The 21736-nt window shown below is 41.5% G+C and overlaps 1 protein-coding gene across 2 annotated transcripts in view; it reads right to left on the bottom strand.

The window, feature by feature from the left end:
• Positions 1-21226, bottom strand: part of LOC309549045 (cytochrome P450 2K4-like) — a 76623-nt gene extending 55397 nt beyond the window's left edge. For both annotated transcript variants that reach the window (XM_082249007.1, XM_082249006.1), the window contains exons 1-5: positions 21172-21226; positions 16803-16999; positions 7198-7360; positions 4255-4404; positions 323-483 (exon numbers count right to left, since the gene is read on the bottom strand). In XM_082249007.1, coding sequence (XP_082105133.1) covers positions 323-483; positions 4255-4404; positions 7198-7360; positions 16803-16985 — 657 coding nt within the window. In that variant the 5' untranslated portion in view covers positions 16986-16999; positions 21172-21226. The remainder of the gene's footprint in view (positions 1-322; positions 484-4254; positions 4405-7197; positions 7361-16802; positions 17000-21171) is intronic.
• Between the last annotated feature and the right edge of the window lie 510 nt (positions 21227-21736).

Raw genomic sequence — 21736 nt, 5'->3', positions numbered from 1 at the left:
GTCCCTGGGTTCTTCTGGTGAATCAGCTTTCCAGAGCAGAATCAGCATTCCAGAGCAGACCATAGGTCCTAGCAAGCATCTAGTTGCATGTGTTCCCCATGTGCTTCACCATGTGTTCTCCTGGGGCCCTTAGAATCTGGACCTCTTCCCATTTATAGAGCACAGGCTGGACCCCAGAGGAAGCCCGTAAACACACTGGAGAAAGGCGGCAAACTATTAACCCTTTCCCTGTCCTAGGCAGCCAAGTGCTAACTAAATATGCAGCAGGCAACCTGCACACAAGCAATATCATGGTAAAATGTTGCAATAAAAATAGCCTTACCAAAACCATCGGGGATCCGACAATCCTGGCATTATCATTGACTATTGTTAAAAGCCTCAGAAGTTTTGGATCGTCGTAGTCAAAGCGATGACCAAGCAATATGGACACAATTATATTGGCCACAGCGGCATTCATTATCATAGTGTTTTCAAATGGTTTTCCTGAAATACAAGTGGAGATATTACTAAGAGCCTAAAGTTAAGTAATAACAAACATAAATCTAAGCAACAGGGATGAAGTAGTCAATACAAAAAGAGAGCAAGGAGAGAAGGGGCTAACTTTATTTTGTTTAACAAATGCAGAATATATCCTGCCTAGAAATGCGAAGGCCTGGAAAAAAAACAGAAAAATTTGAAAAAAAAATGTTTCCGTGTTTTTTCAGAGTGTTTTTTGGTGTTTTTTTTTCCCCCGACAAAATCAAAAAAGTGTAGAACATATTCTTTTACAACAATAAATAATATATATATGACATTGTACTCAAACTGTATAACATGAAGACCTTAATGAAAGATTTTTGAGACGTTATATAAGGTTCTCTCAGCTCAAGACAATCAAATCCTGGAATACGGTTTAAAGAGGTTGTAAACTCGTTTAAAAACTTTTTTTTTTTTTTTACAACCTGCAAGAGAAAGACATAATGAGCTAGTATGCATCGCATACTAGCTCATTATGAAATACTTACCTTAGAACGAGCCCCCGCCGTGCCGCTCTGTTACCTGTATGACGGGCGACATGACATGTCGCCCGTCTTCCGGGATCGCGGCATCCGGTCATCTGATTGGCCGGAGCCGCGGTGACGTCACTCCCGCGCACGCGCGCGGGAGCCGACGGTCACGGCACGGGGCTCTGAAGGAACGGCACGATCAGCCGTTCCTTCAGAGCGCATGCGCCAGTGACGTCACTGGCTGCATTAAAGGTAAATATCTCCTAAACGGTACATGTTTAGGAGATATTTACAGTACCTATAGGTAAGCCTTATCATAGGCTTACCTATAGGTACAACTTCCTGAGGAGGGTTTACTTCCTCTTTAAGCAACATTGTACTTCTCAACACAGTTCTCAAACCAGAACAATTTGCATTTCTGCCACTAGGGGGCAGGTAACGGCTCCAGTATAGTTTGCTTGTGGGTTCCATCTTGTACCCCATATGGTTGGGTGATTGTTGGGATACAGAAGATAGGTTGTGTCCTCTCTGGGTTTAATTGACAACTAAGAGGGTAAATTTGTCTGACAAATAAGTTTATCTTTATAACCTTTAAATGATTCATATTAATGTTCTCCACCACCACAGCATAATGTTTCCCTATGGTCTGGTCAGTACATTGTTTTTTTCTTTTCCTCCTCTCAATAAAATGGTGAGAGTTTAGAAACATTTCCACAGTGCAATGTCTGCTAAGAGCAAAGTTGACATTTGGAAATATTGTGAGAAGAAATATTCTTTTTCAAATGCTACAAGGATGACAAAACACATCCTTGCGTGTCAGAGGTGCCCTAAAGACATTAACCACTTGCCTATTGGGCACTTATACCCTCTTCCTAACTAGGCCAATTTTCAGCTTTCAGTGCTCTCACATATTGAATGACAATTTCTCAGTCATGCAAAACTGTACCTATATGAAATGTGTATCCTTTTTTCCGCACAAATAGAGCTTTCTTTTGGTGGTATTTATTCACCACTGGAGTTTTTTTATTTTTTTGTGCTATAAATGAAAAAAGACTGAAAATGTAGTAAAAAAAAAATGCATTTTTCTTAGTTTTGGTTATAACATTTTGTTATAACTTTTTGGAAATTAGTCATTTTTCTTCATACATTTTGGCCAAAATATGTACTGCTACATATCTTTGGTAAAAATAATCAAAATGAGTGTATGATATTTGGTCTTTGTGAAAGTTATAGATGGTGCCAGTCATTGAAAATTGATCACACCTGAGGTACTGATGACCTATCTCATTTCTTGAGACACTAACAAGCCAGGACAGTACAAATACCCCCAAATGACCCTTTTTTGGAAAGTAGACATCCCAAGGTACTTATTAAGAGTCATATTAACAGTGTTATTTCTCTCACATGGCATATGCATACTTGCAACTACACCCCAAAACGCATTCTGCTACTCCTCCTGAGTATTGCGATACCACATGTGTGAGACTTTTTTACAGCCTGTCCACATACAGAGGCCCGTTGGGTCATAAATTACACATTTAATTACACATTTAATTTCTTGACCTATTATACTTTTGAAGGCCCTGGAGCACCAGGACAATGGAAACGCCCAAAAAAATTACCCCATTTTGGAAAGCAAACACAAAATCTAGGAGGCATAATGCGTGTTTTGAAGGTGTAATTTATTCTCCACATGTTTTTGGAAAATGTGGAAAGAAAACCCATTTTTTTTTTCTCACAAAGTTGTCAATTTATAAGATATTTCTGACACATAGCATGTACATACCCAAAATACATTCTTCTTCTCCTCATGAGTATGGTGTGAGACTTTCACACAGGCTGGCAATAAACAGAGGCCCAACATGCAGGGAGCACCTTCAGGTGTTCTAGGGACATAAATTACACATTTAAATTCCTGAATACCTATTACACTTTTTTGAGGCACTGTAGTGGCACTGAAGAGGCATGAATGAGGCACGAATGAGCACTGGTGTGGCACGAATGAGCACTGATGTGGCACGAATGAGCACTGATGTGGCACGAATGAGCACTGATGTGGCACTGATGTGGCACAGATGAGCACTGATATGGCATGGATGTGGCAAAGATGAGAATGGATGAGCATTGATGTGGCAGGAATGAGCACTGATGTGGCATGGATGAGGCAGTGGTTACCTGTTCTCGTGTATAATTGAAATGTTCTTAACATATACAGTTCTTGCTATTCCATTTGTAATAAAAAAATCAGAAAATCTGAGGACAGTCCCCAGACTAAGTTTGTCCCCGGCACCCACAAAAATTCTTTAAGCACCCTCTTAGCACCCCCAAAGTTCAGATGCCACTACTTGCATATGTTACTTTTTTTTTTTTTTTTAGTACATGCACATCCACTGTTGATGCCAGAAGGCCGAGGGATACAGCTGCTCTGACCACATAAGCCGATAATCTTTAGTTAGACCTGTCAGCCTGATTTCAGAGGCGGATTGATATACAGCCTCTTTGCCGCTTCCTCAGCCAATGTGAAAACATAGTATGTGCCTCCTTCCTCAGCCTGCCTGATTTGACTTCTAAGTTAAGCTGTATCAGGAGGAGGTAAACTCTGCACCCTGTACATCGAGCACCCCATAAACTCTGCACTCTGTACATAGCGCAACTCTGCGCTTCTTTGGTAGAAATAAAATACAAAATATGCATTGAAACGTTTTTCTCCATCTTATCTTCTTAACATTTGGTAGTCATATCCCCAAAAAATTCTAAGAGGTATCTTTTTTTTTTTTTTTTTTTTTTAATCTCCTGGACAAAATGTGAGAAATAACGTATATATCATGCAATCATTCCATAAACACATACCACATACACTGCATATATCATTTGAGGAAAATATGCTTATAAAATAGTTTATCATTTGCCATTTAAAAAAAAAATATGTCCCTGGATTTCATTTTAAAAATCTGGTCACCTTATGATGGGGGCCTGTGACTACTTGCTAACAAGGAATTAAACCTTAACTAACACAAGATCCCAATAAGGACCTTAGGCCTGACTTCTGAAGAGATGGATCTCACACATGAAAATGATGTCAATGTAAGGAGACAAAGGGAGAATTTCCCTAAGTGAGTGTGTGAGAGGCCAAAAGAACCTGAACAAAAAAACTGTAGATGTAGTATGGCCTGTCTCCTAAATACAGTTGTGGGAATATATACAGATAGTAAGAATATATGGGATTGTGCAACTTTAGAACTTTCAACCACACTACGCTACTACTGACCTTTGTAGGCTTTAAAAACTTTTATCAAATTTTGGCACTCTTCAGTGATGTTATCTTCAATTGTTCTTTTCCCCATCCCGAAATCTCGCAGTGTAGAAAGGGTGAATCTTCTCATGGCTTTCCAGTTGTTACCATTGGAAAATATAACGCCTGAAGTAAAAATAACACATACATTCTATTAGTTTAAAGAGAAACTCTAGGCAACAAGTAAACTGCCTAAAACCCAGCTGAAGGTGTTTTTTTTTTTTACTACTGTAATGCAGTCAAGCTTCATAAATGGCAATAAATGTAATCTTTTTTTTAATATACTGTATCACTGTGCTGTAGCAGGGGGTTAAAATGCAACTTAAAAGAGCTTTTCTACTCATCAGCACTCATGATCCCTGCGCAGTGTTGTTGATTTCCAGCTTGCTACCAGCACGGGGCATCTTAGCCCTTGCTGCAGCACAACAGTACAGTAAAAAAAAAAAAAAATGTAGCCACCCTGCAGTATGCAGGAGTGTCTAAATTCTAGTTCTCTGTGTCTGCAGTCAGCCAATGGCAGTGTGTAGTCTGTCTTTTATAGCTCCCCTAAGTTCAGCTTGGTTGTCGGTTTTCCCTTCTGTGGCATTGTCACCTCTGGATTATGAAAGTGCATGTCTTTTTCATGCCCACCAACAGGTTTTTCCTGTGCCAGTGGTGCATTATGGAAAGGGTATAAATATATGGGGCTGGCTGAAGCAAGTTCTTTTCCTCCCTGGCTCTGGCCTAGGGACAGTGCCGGGACAAGGATGCGCCCCCCCCTTCCCTTAGGGTTAGGGTCAAGGCGACCCCCCCATCAATGCAATAAACCGTTGCAACCAGGGCAACTATCCCTCCTGCCCCCCCCCCCCCCTGTCCCAGCCCTGCCTGGGGAGAATGCATGTGATGGAGCTGCTGCTTTAGGCCTGCATGTATGCCTCAAGGGGCCAGGATGTGATTAGGCCCAGAGCTGAGTGCTGGTGTTGCTGATTTACTGGAGGCAAGATAGAGTCCCACGGGGGGGGTTTAATAAAACAGGAGAGTACAAATTCTGGTGCAGCTCTGCATAGAAACCAATTAGCTCCCAGGTTTTATTGCTAAAGCTTATTTGAACAAGCTGAAGTTAGGGGCTGATTGGCTACCATGTACACCTGTACCAGATTCTGACTGCAACAGCTTTAGTAAATCTCCCCCATGGTGACTAGCTGTCTCTTCTGGAGAAGTTTAGGAACAGGATGAAGATCCATGGAGTTTGGTTGACTCTCTTGTAAACAAGGATGCTGTCGCTACTGGGGATGATTGAAAGAGAGTTCCAGCACAGGAGTCAGTCTCAATTTAAAGCAGAACTAAAGTCCCGCTGAAAAAAAACTGTGAGGAGGCAGTCTTTTTATTGCAGAAGAGACATCCCCTACCTGTCCATCTCATCCGGCACTGTAAACCGAGCTGTGCATGAGCAGCTCAACTTACAGTGCCGGGCCAGTCTCTGAGTGCTGGCATGACAGCATCCTGCACATGTGCAGTAGTAACATCAACCCCTGCCAGCCAATAAGGAGGCCTGAAGACCGGCATTTAGATGAGGATGCAGATGCCGGTGCAGGACCATTGGACAGGTAAATATGGGGACTGTAGTTCTGCTTTAAAGGCCCTTTTGCTGTGCTGTGCTGTATGAAGCGACGGAATTCTGTTTTAACCTAAGCATCTAACCATCTCTCCCATGGACTGTGAATAATTAAAATCCTTTTTGTTTCACATGTTGGCGCTGAGCACATGCAAACATAGGCCTCTGATTGATACAGCGGCTGCATATTTTCATGCAATAGCGCCAACAGAGCAGACCGGCGGCTCACAGAAAGCAGCGATCAGGAGTTTTTTCCGATCATGTGACCGCCGTGACAGCCAATCACGGCGGTCACTTGGCCATAAGCCCCGCCCAACCTCCCGGAATTTATAACCCCTTCAAAGGGCCAGCGGGAGGTGGCACCAAGGGTTATATCTAAAAGTGACTGGCATCCATCTATCTACATATCCCACAATGCCTAAGTGATCTACCCCTGAGGTAAATGTCAACCTACCCTGTCTCTGGGGTACCACTACTTTTCCAGGGGTCAGGGGGTGCTACATTTGTTACAAAAAAGGCACATTAATTACTGTTCATACAGCCTGTCCAATTTACTTTATTTTGTGATCTGTGAAATCCATTGCAGCCATAATTTACAAAGCTTTTTTCATGGTAAGTGGGAAGTCCTGCCTTCTGATGCCACTGCTGTGTCGATTGCTTATATCTATGGATTTTTATAAGTGCTTTACCTTTTACCTTGCATCAAGGGCTCCTTCTCACGTGCAGACATTTGACAGACAGTGCAAAGGCATTGTGTCGTCTCCTCACTGCTTGATTTAACCAAGTAAATACTGCACTATTGCATGGCACGTGGTTGCGAGCGGTTGAGGTTCAGCCCCATAGACTTGCATTAGTCTTCAGCAGCAATAACACCTTCCAAATGGGACATGCTGTTTAATTTTTGCAGCTGGCTACAAAGCACAACAGTACATGTACAGGTTCAGGTGGGCAGTTGAGAGGTGTAAAAACACTGGCTCTAACACCTGATTTTCCTGACCCCTAGACACACATGTGAATGAAGCCTTTAAATCCTGTCTATAATGAATATTGGAGCAGTTCCCACCTCAAATAAGCAGCTGTGGTGCATTGAGACAGCAACATGTAGCTGCCTTGGTGGGGTTTATGTAGTGTGAAATGAAAATTGCCTGCCTAGTATGTTTTACCACTGCACCAGAAATGCACTATGAAAATTTGGGGTCTTTTGATGTGCAACCTTGTCAACTCACCCCAAAATCTATTCACATGACCAGTATGTTCCGTTAGTTCTCTGAATAGTAATTTGTAAAAAAAAAAAAAAGTAGAACACATTAAAAACATTTATATACCATGTTCCTTAAATATGTCAAGAAAAACTGGTATAGGTGGTCTTCCAGAAAACTCGTTGGCGTGGTTGACCAGCGCATCTTTCACTGTCTCATAGCCACACAGCACAACCATTTTCTGAGATCCTATCTGTAGACTGTATATTGAACCATATTTCTCAGCCAGCTACAAAAAAAATGATTAAAAAAATTTAGAACCGTGTAGTGTATATCGACACAAAGATCTTGTTCACATAAAAATAAAATATTTAAAACCTAAATCCTGCCATTTTTTAACTGCATCATTAGTGGGAACCTGGGTGATCGTAGCTATGCTCCTTCAATGTTGTTGAAACTAGCCACAGAGTGAATTTAGAAGCTCCCATGTCAGGGACATATCTACAAACCATGGGTCCACATAGCAAAATTATAAAATCCCTTTAAAGCACCAGACATTTTGACAACCTTTTTTAATATGTGCTTTTAGTGCTGGTGGCCTGCTGTGCTGCCCCATTATTGTTACCTATTTTTATTTTCTATCAACTGGTGTTCTGTGCTCCCCTTTCTATTTTATTCCCTTTTACATTGATGGTCAGTGGAAAGCCCTCATGATACCTCCTGTTAACATCCTTTTTCATTACATATTCAGGTGCCTCCCTTGCATAGAAATGATCAATTACACCAACACAGGGTGGTACTGTTGGTGTATGAACTGTAAAAAACAGTGCTACATCCTCATGATTAAAGTATATATACATAAAGTGGGAAATATGGACTTTTAAGACACAGATATTAAAAAAGTACACATTTTATTTTCACAATTTATATAAAAACACATGTATACATGATAAAACATTACAATATAGACAACACAAATGATTATTTAACCCACTCTGGCCATTGAAATCAAGGCCAATGGGAAAATAAAACCATGTGATGTCCTGCTGTAGGGATAAAATGTGATGTAAAACTGTCAACAAACTCAACATGTTTCTAGATATTTCACTTCTTCAGGAGCTTACTTTCTTTTATATTCTTTTATACATTCTATATGATGAAAACATATCAATGAATACACAGGTTAAGGACAAAATTCACATATATACAATATCTTAAACGTGTAGAAAAACAATACCAAGTGAGTTATTAAAGGGTAAATTCATACTAGGTCTGAGAACCCTAGACCAAAACCAGCATGCATATAGGGCAGAGGCAGATGTGGGGACACACCAGAAATCACAACACAACATATACAGTGCCTTGCGAAAGTATTCGGCCCCCTTGAACTTTGCGACCTTTTGCCACATTTCAGGCTTCAAACATAAAGATATAAAACTGTAATTTTTTGTGAAGAATCAAAAACTAGTGGGACACAATCATGAAGTGGAACGAAATTTATTGGATATTTCAAACTTTTTTAACAAATAAAAAACTGAAAAATTGGGCGTGCAAAATTATTCAGCCCCCTTAAGTTAATACTTTGTAGCGCCACCTTTTGCTGCGATTACAGCTGTAAGTCGCTTGGGGTATGTCTCTATCAGTTTTGCACATCGAGAGACTGACATTTTTGCCCATTTCTCCTTGCAAAACAGCTCAAGCTCAGTGAGGTTTGTCAAAAGCAGTTTTCAGTTCTTTCCACAGATACTCGATTGGATTCAGGTCTGGACTTTGACTTGGCCATTCTAACACCTCAATATGTTTATTTGTGAACCATTCCATTGTAGATTTTGCTTTATGTTTTGGATTATTGTCTTGTTGGAAGACTGTTGAAAATCTCCGTCCCAGTCTCAGGTCTTTTCTAGACTCCATCAGGTTTTCTTCCAGAATGGTCCTGTATTTGGCTCCATCCATCTTCCCATCAATTTTAACCATCTTCCCTGTCCCTGTTGAAGAAAAGCAGGCCCAAACCATGATGCTGCCGCCACCAGTGGAGATGGTGTGTTCAGGGTGATGAGCTGTGTTGCTTTTACGCCACACATAAAGTTTTGCATTGTTGCCAAAAAGTTCGATTTTGGTTTCATCTGACCAGAGCACCTTCTTCCACATGTTTGGTGTGTCTCCCAGGTGGCTTGTGGCAAACTTTAAACAACACTTTTTATGGATATCTTTAAGAAATGACTTTCTTCTTGCCACTCTTCCATAAAGGCCAGATTTGTGCAGTATACGACTGATTGTTGTCCTATGGACAGAGTCTCCCACCTCAGCTGTAGATCTCTGCAGTTCATCCAGAGTGATCATGGGCCTCTTGGCTGCATCTCTGATCAGTCTTCTCCTTGTATGAGCTGAAAGTTTAGAGGGACAGCCAGGTCTTCGTAGATTTGCAGTGGTCTGATACTCCTTCCATTTCAATATTATCACTTGCACAGTGCTCCTTGGGATGTTTAAAGCTTGGGAAATCTTTTTGTATCCAAATCCGGCTTTAAACTTTTCCACAACAGTATCTCGGACTTGCCTGGTGTGTTCCTTGTTCTTCATGATGCTCTCTGCGCTTTAAACGGACCTCTGAGACTATCACAGTGCAGGTGCATTTATACGGAGACTTGATTACACACAGTTGGATTCAATTTATCACCATTAGTCATTTAGGTCAACATTGGATCATTCAGAGATCCTCACTGAACTTCTGGAGAGAGTTTGCTGCACTGAAAGTAAAGGGGCTGAATAATTTTGCACGCCCAATTTTTCAGTTTTTTATTTGTTAACAAAGTTTGAAATATCCAATAAATTTCGATCCACTTCATGATTGTGTCCCACTTGTTTTGATTCTTCACAAAAAATTACAGTTTTGTATCTTTATGTTTGAAGCCTGAAATGTGGCAAAAGGTCGCAAAGTTCAAGGGGGCCGAATACTTTCGCAAGGCACTCTATATAAAAATATGATTATTAACCCCCTGTAAAATATAGTAGAAATGGGGGGGGGGGTGTTCTGTGTAAAAGTTGTTTATAGAGCAGAGACCATCACCATTTTACAAGCTGCATTTTAATATCATAGAAAGTTGACTGACCTATCAGGATCAGTGTACTCAGGACCAGTAGTTTTACAAGGTAGAAAAGGGCTGGTATGTTTGTCTTTAAAACACTTGCAGAGTTGAGAATGTCTTCTGAAATGGGAATTTATATATTATAATAATGAGTATATGATTGTACGTATAGGTCGACCAGGGGAAAGAGATGGGGGATAGAGGAAGAGGGGGGGGGGGGTAAGGGGGTAAAAGAAGTAAGGGGGGAGGGGAGGAAGGAGGGAGAAAAGAAAAAAAGGGGGGGGGGGACTTTGTGGGTGAAGCATGGTCAGGACTTATGAATGAAATTCATACTAATTGTAATACTACCAATGATTTGGATTTTAATCAATATACTGTATATCTAAAGCCAAATATCTCCTTAAAAAGAAGTCCAATTTGAATTGTTATATTGCATTTTTTCAGAAGTACGTACAAGACAATATTTGTCCGATAGGCCTTAGAATCCAAATCTTCCCCTCATTTAAAAATGTGACCCCTAAATTTAAAAATACGGTGCCTGGGAACACACACTGACAAAATGTAGCTTAGAGGCTTATTAATCTGCTGATGTCTCAAAATACAGAAGATATGCAATCTTTAGATCAAGAACTCCTAGCTCTCCATACCTTATTTGAAGCTACAAAAATCATATCCATTTTGATAAGAGATGGCAGGAAGTTAAGGATTATCTTAATAAACCTAATAAGGACATTACTCAGAAAAAAACAAACCAAAATGTCCAAAGATAGGGTAGCCTTCACTGAGGGCTACGCCTATCGTTGGCATTATTCTACACACCCCAGGAGACTGGGCAATGCACACAGAATATCAGGACCAAAACTTAAAAATTTTAAATAAAAAAAAAAAAAGAATATCAGGACCAAATCAGACAACTATCCTTAGGGAGGAGGAGACTGAATCTGACTCTTCTTTATCTATTTCATCCACACAATCCACATTACCCAAACCCACTTCTTCATGGTCCAACTACAATCTGGGTCCACAAAAAAGGAACTATAATGGCTGTAGCCATCAGACACTCTACCCTAAGAAACGCCCTGAGGATCATGCTAAACACACCACACTGCCCATTACCCATCACAGCGAGCAAACTAAACATGGGTGTGTACCACTGGGACCTTTGGTACCCCGGCGTGACACATACCTAGGTCCCTTTGCTACACAGGCCCTACAGTTACTACACAATCAGTTGACTTTGGTCCCCTCCACAATAGCTCAGAGTTCAACATCACCTTCTTCACATACCCCCCAAGAATTTCACCAATTCTATGTCATCTCTAGCTATGATTCCTAGCATTCCTTCACCTACACAGATGACCTCTACCACTCTCAACTCTTCTAATACCAAACAAACCACTCCTAATGCTCATTTAATGTAAATGGGCACACAATCAACAAATGTTCCACAGGCTTCTATGAACCCACTTCCCACTTAGAATTGAGTGGGATTAATCTCACCCCCTAATAACCAGGAACTTGACCTTTAAAAATATGTATGATGAAGATTGAAAACGACTGAAAAAGGACAGAGAACTCTCAGAAAGTATCGAACATTTTACTATGGAGGACTTTCGAGCACTCCGGGTCTTAATATTACTTCTTGAAGAAAATGGGCTCTCTGAGACCAATGAGTCTGTATCTAACACCCAATCTTCATATTCCGATTCCTCCCAAACCACTACATGGTCTAAGATGACTGTGGGTAACCACTTTAAACTCAAATCCCAAAAACTCCCAGATTTAACAACTAATCCCCATGTTTGGGCATTTCTTACAGCCACTGTCCTTGACATCAAATGCATGCTTATTGGCCCTCTCCATAGCAATTTATCTCCTTTACAACATCAGGCCTTGACCAAACTCCGGAATCATCCGGATTTGGTGATTAAACCTTCTGATAAGGGAGGACATATTGTTCTGCTTAATGTGTTTTTGGATATTCTTTCCAATAGACAATTGTACCGACAAATTTCTCTGGCCAAAACCATAGAGTTCCAAGCAGAATACAAAACACTTATTGGCAACACTTATCAGGATAGAGTCATTGATCAGGACATTTACACATACCTGAATACCCACTTTCCACGGGTGGCTACTTTTTATGCATTGCAAAAAACCCACAAAAATCCTAAGTTACCACCTGACCTACCCATTGTGTCCGGCATAGGCTCGCTTACTGAGAACGCCAGTAGGTTTGTGGATTTTTTTTTCTTATGCCCCAGGTTACTAGATTACCTTCATATGTCAAAGACACGGTCAATCTATTCAAACAGATTGAGGCATGGTGGTCCCTCCTGATGCAGGGCTTTGGAATGGTACGCACTTTCTTTATGAAACAGGTACAGACCCAGTGGCCTATCAAAGAGTTCATCCTGAAAGTCCCTTGGTATATTTTTATTCATAACTGGTTGGTTTCTAAGGACTCCCATTACCTACAGGTACAAGGCGTGGCCATGGGCACATGTTGTGCGCCAGCCTATGCCAACCGGTACCTGGGGGGATGGGAGCGTGAGATCTTTTCAAATGAGACCATGAGGGAGTTTATTAATCATGCGCTAATATGGTTACGCTATATAGATGATTTATTTATCATCTGGACAGGGACCAGCTTACTCCTTGAAATGTTTTGAGGAGACTCAACATTAACACCTTAAATTAAAATTCACTGTCCACAGTCATCCCAACACCAATACATTTCTGGATCTTTATATTTCAAAACATTCTGAAAACTGCCTGATCACAAGTTTGCACCGCAAGGAAACAGCGGGCAATACTATCTTACACGCACACAGCGCTCACCCAGCGGCACTAATTTGAAGCTTTCCATACACCCAGTACATGAGACTTAGAATGAATTGCACTGAACTGTCAGACTTTAAATACCAGGCGAACATGTTACGCCAACGACTGTTACAGAGAGGATTCACAAAATCACTCTTTCGTAAGGCTTACAAGAGAGTCTTCAAACAGACTCCTAACTCACTCCTCTATAAATATAACAGCAAAGAAGATTCCAATCCAACTGTTAAAATTATTATCAAATTCTCGGGCCAGCAACAACAATAAAAAAATATTCAATCTCACCACTGGCATCAGTTACATGATGATCCTACTCTAAGGAAGTACATCTGTAACCAACCTTAAATTGTGTTCACACATGCTACATCACTCCGTGACAGACTGACAAATAGCCACTACGTTCATGCTTTGACAGGAAACATACAGACAAAAACAAAAGGGGATTTACAGATGGGGACATTGTTCATTCTGTCCATGGATACTTACTGGCTCACGTTTTATCCTTCCAAATGGGGACAAGTTTTTCCCCCAATTTGTGACAGACTGTAGTACCCAAGGCATAGTTTATCTAATGTTATGTAAATGTAAGGCATTTTATGTTGGGAAGACTATCCGTCAATTTAGGCATTGACTAAACAATCACGTATATTATTCAGCAAATGATAAAATGCTTACCCTGGTGAGCAGACATCTTGATCTATATCATAAATTCAATACGTCCATGGTCTCCTTTCTGGTCCTGGAGGTTGTCCCCCAGGATCCTATGGGAGGAGACTGGGACAGAAAAATATTACAAAAGGAAACTCTCTGGATAGAGCAACTCAACGCTACCTATCCACCCGGAATCAATGAGGCACATTCATATAAGCCCTTTCTATGATTTATGCTAGTTCTGTCCTAATTTACAATTAAATGGATTTATTACATAATTCTTGATTCCCATTCCCTTTAACTCAAAAACCCTTAATAGGAGCTTAGACATTGTCCACCTATTATGTCTGTCAACTGGGGTGAAGCAATTTTTGGTATAAAACAATTTTTTAGGATTACAGGACCAATGCCAAGCTTGTGTGAGATGTGAGTTTCTTTTTAATATGTCACATCTGTTATTTCCATCATTAACTGTCATTAGTTAATGCCTATTCCTTTGAAATGCATTTGTACACATCTTGCAGTTTTTCAGTATTATTTGTTATTTGTTTTGTTTTTGTTTGTTTATTTATTATGCTGCGTCTGGGTGCCCTGTACTGGACCGGCTACTTGGGCTTTTGGGGGTTTGATGTGCGGCCGGGTAGCCACTGCTTTCCTGTCAGTGCCTCCTTGGTAACTGCCAGTGAACATGCGGTGTTTGGAGGCAACACCAAAGGGCGTTCTTCCCTGGTGACGCCTTCTCTTGGGATTTGCTATTAATTCCTTTCTCTGCCCAGTAGCGGCGACTATGTCAATGGTCATCTGCGCATGCGCGTGGGGTTACGGAGCCTGTGTGGTCCCGTCTGGCTGGGACAGGTAACGCCAGCGCCATAATGGTGCTGATGCCCTGATTGAGACACGCATATAAGGCTTCTAGGAAGCCTTATATCGTGTCAGATGCCTCCATCACCAGCTGCTGTTTCCTTGCTGTCGGACCAATTACAGGTATTTACACATTTCTTATTCCACACTTGCAATGTTTTTGCTGGGCTATGTTTGGTTTGCTGTATATACACTCACTGAGCAAACTGTATCTGTGTTCTAAATTTGGTCCTACAGATTATTAGACCTCTTGAACTTCCAGGCCAAAAGAGTATCAATCATCTGTATGGGGTTCTCTTAACAACATGTTACCAATTCTTTGCTATATGGTGAACGACCTTTCTGTCCATCCTTCAAAGCAATGATTTACCAACGAGTATATTACTTTTTCCTTTGAAAGCAGCATTACTTTATTGTTAAGGTGAGACCCCGGCCACTTTTCCTTACATAGTTACATACTGTAGTTACATAGTTACATAATAGTTGAGGTTGAATAAGAACAATAATCCATCCAGTTCAACCTGTGTAGGTGTGTGTGGACGTATTCATTTCCCATACCCCTGAATGTTTTGATCTTTGAGATGTATGTCCAAGAGTCTTTTAAAAGTATCCATCCTGCAGTTACCACCATTTGTGGAAGAGAGTTCCACAATCTTATAGCCCTTACTGTGAAAAAAACCCTGCAGAGCCTGAGGTTAAATCGCTTCTCCTCTAATCGCATTGTGGGGCCATGTGTCCTCTTACATTCCTTGCTACTGAATAGTTTTTTTTCTATTCTGAGATCACCATTGAGGTATTTGTAAATCGCTATCATGTCCCCTCTCAGGCATCTCTTCTCCAGGGAAAATAAATCAAGCGCTTGTAAGCGCTCCTCATAATTAAGGTCTTCCAATCCCCTAATTAGTTTAGTTGCCCTTCTCTGGACTCTCTCCAGTTCCAACACAGCCTTTCTGAGGATTGGCGACCAGAACTTGACAGAATACTCCAGGTGTGCCCGGACCAGAGTTTTATAAAGTGGTAGGATTATAGTTTTATATCTGGAATATATCCTCTTCCTATGCATGGTAATATTCTGCCAACTTTGGCAGCTGCAGCTTGACATGCATGCTATTGCTTAGTCTACCTTCTCCCAAGACTCCCAGATCTTTCCCCATTCTTGATTCCCCCAGAGGTTCCCCCCATAAAGTGTATTTTGCTTTTATGTTTTTAGTCCCCAAATGCAATACCTTACACTTCTCCATATTAAACCTCATTTGCCATGTCGTTGCACACTCTGTTATTTTGTTCAGGTCATTCTGTAAGATTTCTACATCATGATGTGAAGTTATTACCCTGCTTAATTTTGTGTCATCTGCAAAAACTGAGATTGAGCTAACAATCGCGTCCTCAATGCTATTTATGAATAAATTTAACAAAATTTGTCCCAGGACTGAGCCTTGGGGAACCCCACTTACCACTCCAGACCAGTCTGAGTACGCGTTATTTATTACCACCCTTTGGACACGCCCTTTTAACCAGTTTTCTATCCAAGAGCAAACCTTGTAGTCTATGGCTGCAGACCTTAGTTTGTAAATTAAGCATTTGTGGGGAACTGTATCAAATGCCTTAGCAAAATCCAGATACACCACATCCACAGGTCTCCCCCTATCTAGCTCACAGCTCACCTCCTTGTAGAATGTTAACAGATTGGTTTGACAAGAACGTCCTTTTGTAGACCCGTGCTGATTACTGCTGCTGATACTGTTGACTTTAGCAAATTCTTGGATATAGTCCCTTGTCATCCCTTCCAGTAATTTACATACTATTGACGTCAGGCTGACCTTCTCCTTTTCCTTTTCCTTTTCCTTTTCCTTTCTTACCCATCCCTCCCTTTCACAACCTCTATCTATTCCCTTCCTCCCCCCTTCCCCCCTCGTTTTTCCTTGTTCCCTGCTCCCTCTCTGCACACTGCAGTCCACTAATCCCCCTCCCTCACACTGCAGTCCACTAATCACAGGCAGTGAGACATTTCCCAATCTGTGCAGCTGCGGATCAGGAAATGTCTCACTGCCTGTAATTAGTGGGCTGCAGTTCCTGGAGGAATCCGGCACGTGCAAGCTCAAACATGCCCGAGCCCATCTCTAGCAGGCACAATTACCAAAACATTTGATGCTGCGCCCTGGTGGCATTCTAAAGGATGCCTCAGACACCCTTTATGAATTCCCTGGTATGTATTCCTTATTATAAAACATTATTATTGAGCTGGACTCCATTTAGATACACTTTAACCACTCACTTGAAAGTTCTAAATCTTACCTCATGAAATGTTATGTAAGGTTTATTCATATTTATAATGTGCATATTTCCAATAACAGGCAAACATGGTGGTCCAGGAGGATAATTTGGATGAACTTTTTTCTTCCGACTGGATGAAAAAATTGCCAGAAAAACACAGGTGATAACGGAGAGGACAAATGTAACTGGGTCAGTTAAATACATGTCTGCAGCAAAACCTAGAGACAAAAATAGAAATGAAAGTCATAAAATGAACTGAACAAAAGCAAATCCGGGAAGCTGGGAAGATGTGCTTTGTATCAATTACAGTAGTGGACAGGTTCCTTGGCACACCTGCTGTACAAATTATGAGCTGCTGTATTATACCTGCTGTAAAAATAGGAGTTATAATGCCCAATTATTCACTAGGCCAATACAACGTAATTTTTTCCTAATTTGTTTTTGTCTGCAATTCTTATTTTTTACATTCTGACTCATGACTCATCGGTTGTGAAGGACGCAGCAGGTGGCTTCCCGGCCCACTCCTTAGCAACCAGCTATACACAGTTTTTTTAAAGAGAAAAAAAACACAAAACACAAAATACATGAAAACTGCATGCAAAAACGAATCAAAAACACGGGTTTAAAAATGCCAAACGTGCTGGAAAAGCGCATCAAGCGCAGCCACATAGATGTGAACCTAGACTTATTGAGGAACCCTAGAGTTATTGGTCTCTTTAGGGTGTGATGACCCCTTCTTCAGGGCTTCAGGCTTAGAACTGTATCTTAGGCTCCATGTACACGGGACATTGGAAATGGCCGTTTAGGAGGAGTTGGGCGTTTTTTTTAGAAGCCCCTGAACCCATCTACATTTTATCTTATCTTCCCATGTACACAGGGTCGTTTACAGTCATTTGCAGGCAGTTGAGTTCAGGGACATTTTATGGAACGCAATTATTTGCGTTCGAACGTGTTTTACCCGGCGTTTGAAACGCAGAAACGCGGCCGAACATGACCAAACGTGACCGAACGTGATGAACATACGTTCAGCCACGTTATACGTTTTTTTTCTTCCATTCAAAATCAATAGTTCCCTATGGGAGCCTATTGATTTGAATGGAAGTCGCACCGCAAGTCGGATCAGGATGATCCGACTTGCGGCGCGACTTGTGCTTTGAGAATCTTAAGGGGGAACTCCACGCCAAAAATGGCGAAAAAACGGCGTGGGCCCCCCCCCAAAATCCGTACCAGACCCTTATCTGAGCATGCAGCAAGGTAGGGCAGGAAGGGGGAGGGGACGAGCAAGCGGCCCCACCCCCCCTGGACCATACCAGGCCACATTCCCTCAACATGGGGGGATGTTGGTGCTTTGGGGCAGGGGGAGCTCTGCACCCCCCACCTCAAAGCACCTTGCCCCCATGTTGATGAGGACAAGGGCCTCATCCCCACAACCCTGGCAGGTGGTTGTGGGGGTCTGCGGGCAGGGGGCTCATCGGAATCTGGAAGCCCCCTTTAACAAAGGGGCCCCCCAGATCCCGGACCCCCTCCCTATGTGAATGGGTATGGGGGTACACTGTACCCCTACCCATTCACCCCATAAAAGGCAGTGTATGTAAATAATGACAGGAGACGTTTTGGAAAGTTTATTAAAAATCTTCATCCGGTCTTCTCCTGCTCTGGTCTTCTCCCTCTCCGGTCTTCTGGTCTTCTGCTCTTTTGCTGTCCGCTCTTCTGCTGTCCAATCTTCTGCTCTTTTGCCTCCCCTGGTCTTCTTCTTCTTCCTCCGGTCCTCCTCCGAAGATGTCTCCGGTGATTATGTCAGTCTCCGGTCTCTGCAGCTTGTTATATAGCGCAGAAGAGCGGACAGCAAAAGAGCAGAAGACCAGAAGACCGGATAAGCTCGGATAAGGGTCTGGTACGGATTTTGGGGGGGACCCCACGCCGTTTTTTCGGCGTGGGGCTACCCTCAAATTCCATACCGGACCCGAAGGGCCTGGTTTGGAACCTGGGGGGGACCCCACGCCGTTTTTTTCCCATTTTTGGCGTGGAGTTCCCCCTTAAGATTCTCACAGCGCCGCAAGTCGGATCATCCTGATCCGACTTGCGGTGCGACTTCCATTCAAATCAATAGGCTCCCACAGGGAACCATTGATTTTGAATGGAGGCAGAAAAAACGCTGCAAAAAGCAACTTGGCCAAACGTGCAATAACGCCAATGGAAAAAGCTACTGAAAGCACGTTTAACAGCTGCTTTTTCCCAGCGTCAGACCTTGCTTTGCAGCACGTTTTTTCTAACGTCCCGTGTACATGGAGCCTTAGTGCATTGTAATTGTTCAGCGTGGAACCAGGATGGGATTCCTTGGGAGAAGTGGGGATTTTTTGCTGTTATTGTGGATTAATTCCAAACCCTGACACATTGGTTATGTTCTATACAATAGAAAATAATTCTAACAATCTAAACATTTCAAGAATTTTCTTTACATCGCTTATCACTTACTGCTACAGTCTACTGATACAGCATTTTAGGAGCACACAATTTGGTTGTAATATTGTTCCTTTAAAAAAACTCTTACAAACAAATACATATACTTTTACAGTACCGGTATATTTAAGCCAAAGGGTTAAAATCCATGCTTTTTCTGGTATGTGCCCTATTGGGGCCTCTGCTTTCTGAAATGTATATTGTTTGGGGGTTCTCATTATTTTTCTAAACTATGTGAAAAATGTCAAAATTGCCCCAGATGGCAAGTTGTTCTTTTTTTTGCATTTTAGAGGAAGCAGGTATTCTGTAAACATTTTAAAACATATTTAAATCCAACTACAGCTTATTAATTTGTGTATTGTTGGTCTTTACAAATTAATAAAAATTGATTGTTAAAAAAAAAAAAAGCATATCTAAACCCAAGATAAATTATATTACCAAAAGTATTGGGACACCTACCTTTACAAGCACATTAACTTTAATGGCATCTTAGTTTTAGTCTGTAGGGTTCTATATTGAGTTGGTCCACCCTTTTCAGCTATAACAGCTTCAACTCTTCTGGGAAGGCTGTCCACAAGATTTAGGAGTGTGTCTATGGGAAAGTTTGATCATTCTTCCAGAACCGCATTTGTGGGGTCACTGATGTGGGCGAGAAGGGCTGCCTCAAAGTCTGCGCTCTAATTCATCCCAAAGGTGTTCTTTCGGTTTGAGGTCAGGACTCTGTGCAGGCCAGTCAAGTTCCTAAACCCCAAACTCACTCATCCATGTCTTTATGGATCTTGCTTTGTGCACTGGTCCAAATCATTTGGTGGAGGGGGGATTATGGTGTGGGATTGTTTTTCAGGGGTTGGGCTTGGCCCCTTAGTTCCAGTGCGTCAGCTTACCAAGACATTTTGGACAATTTCATGCTCCCAACTTTGTGGGAAAAGTTTGAGGATGGTCCCTTCATGTTCCAACATGACTGCGCACCAGTGCACAAAGCAAGTTTTGTAAAGACATACATGAGCAAGTTTGGGGTGGAGGAACTTGACTGGCCTGCACAGAGTCCTGACCTCACCTTTAGGATGAATTAGAGCAGAAACTGCAAGCCAGGCCTTCTTGTCCAACATCAGTGCCTGACCTCACAAATGCTCTTCTGGAAGAATGGTCAAACATTCCCATAGACACACTCCTAAACCTTGTGGATAGCCTTCCCAGATGAGTTGATGCTGTTATAGCTGCAAAGGGTGGGCCAACTCAATATTGAACCCTACGGACTAAGACAAGTTCATGTGCGTGTAAAGGCAGGCTTCCCACTTCTTTTGGAAATATAGTGTATATCATTTAATGTGAACTGTTAGACAGGGTCAATTTGGTTTGTTGCAGGTTGGCTGGTAAGAGAGCTGGGAATTTCTGTTTGTTGTTTTTTAACATGCGTCACCCTTCCATGTCCTTCCATGTGCTTCTATGTGCTCCTTGCTGCAAAGGCCAGTTCTAGGTTGGGGTGGTTGCCACTTGTTTGGACTCTGCTAGGCATTTACAGACTCAGAGTGAAGGGTGCTTTTAGGTAAATCTTGTTAAAGAAGAATTATAGTGAAAAACGGCTGACCTCTTCTAGGCAAACTGCTGGTTAACTTATAATTCTGGCTTTAGTACTATCAGAAGTTCTTAATTTTCTTTGACATTATATTCCACATTATCAGGGTGAAGAAGTATTGAAGCCAAGAAGGCAGAATAGAAAACTCATTTTTTAGAAAGTGGTTAGCAGTTGCAGCACCCTTATACTGAATACCCAGTGTCATGCAAATGTATGAAACACTGGATAAGTATTAGCCGTATTCATCCAAAAGCTTTGTAACTTAAAAAAGCTCAGCAAAATAATTGTGCATCAGCACCCCCCCCCTCCAAAAATGATGATTTTAACACCATACAGACCTGGTCTATTTCTTACCTTTTAGCTTAGGATTGTATTGCAGTCCTTGTTCTCAGTCAATGTTCAGCTGAAGTTATGGTCAGTACCCTTTGGAATGTATTTATATAGCTTACAATACAAACAAAGCTCTCAATTCTAGGAAGTCTTGCCTGCGTGTATTGAAAAAAAACTCAAAAACATTATGTAATGGTTTATAAAAACTAGTTTCACAGGAGATCTGTAAAAACATTCCTAAAGCCGTACACACCTTTCACTTAAAGGGTAACTCCACTTTTGTGGGGAAAAAAATAGCAAATTAAGAAAAAACAATATAGCGTATGCAATTGCAGCACAAATCATATTGTAATTGAATGTTATTAAAAATGACCTTTCCTTTTCAATCTGCAGCTGTTGTAGAATTTCAGAAAATGCAATACAATATGGCTACCTGGAGCTGTTCTGTATGTATACTGACCACACCTCAGAAACATAATTTCCTGCTTGTGTGATTGGCTCACCAATTTTCCCAGAAGTCTGCCTAAGATACAAGTCAGATTTCTGGCATCACCTGCAACAAAAATGTCATTTTTGGTGAGATACTCTC

This window comes from Pelophylax lessonae (assembly GCF_965119305.1).
Source record: "Pelophylax lessonae genome assembly, chromosome: 3".
NCBI classification, from domain to species: domain Eukaryota; kingdom Metazoa; phylum Chordata; class Amphibia; order Anura; family Ranidae; genus Pelophylax; species Pelophylax lessonae.
The sequence above is the reverse complement of the archived record's forward strand: the minus strand, read 5'-3'. Positions and strand labels throughout refer to the sequence as shown.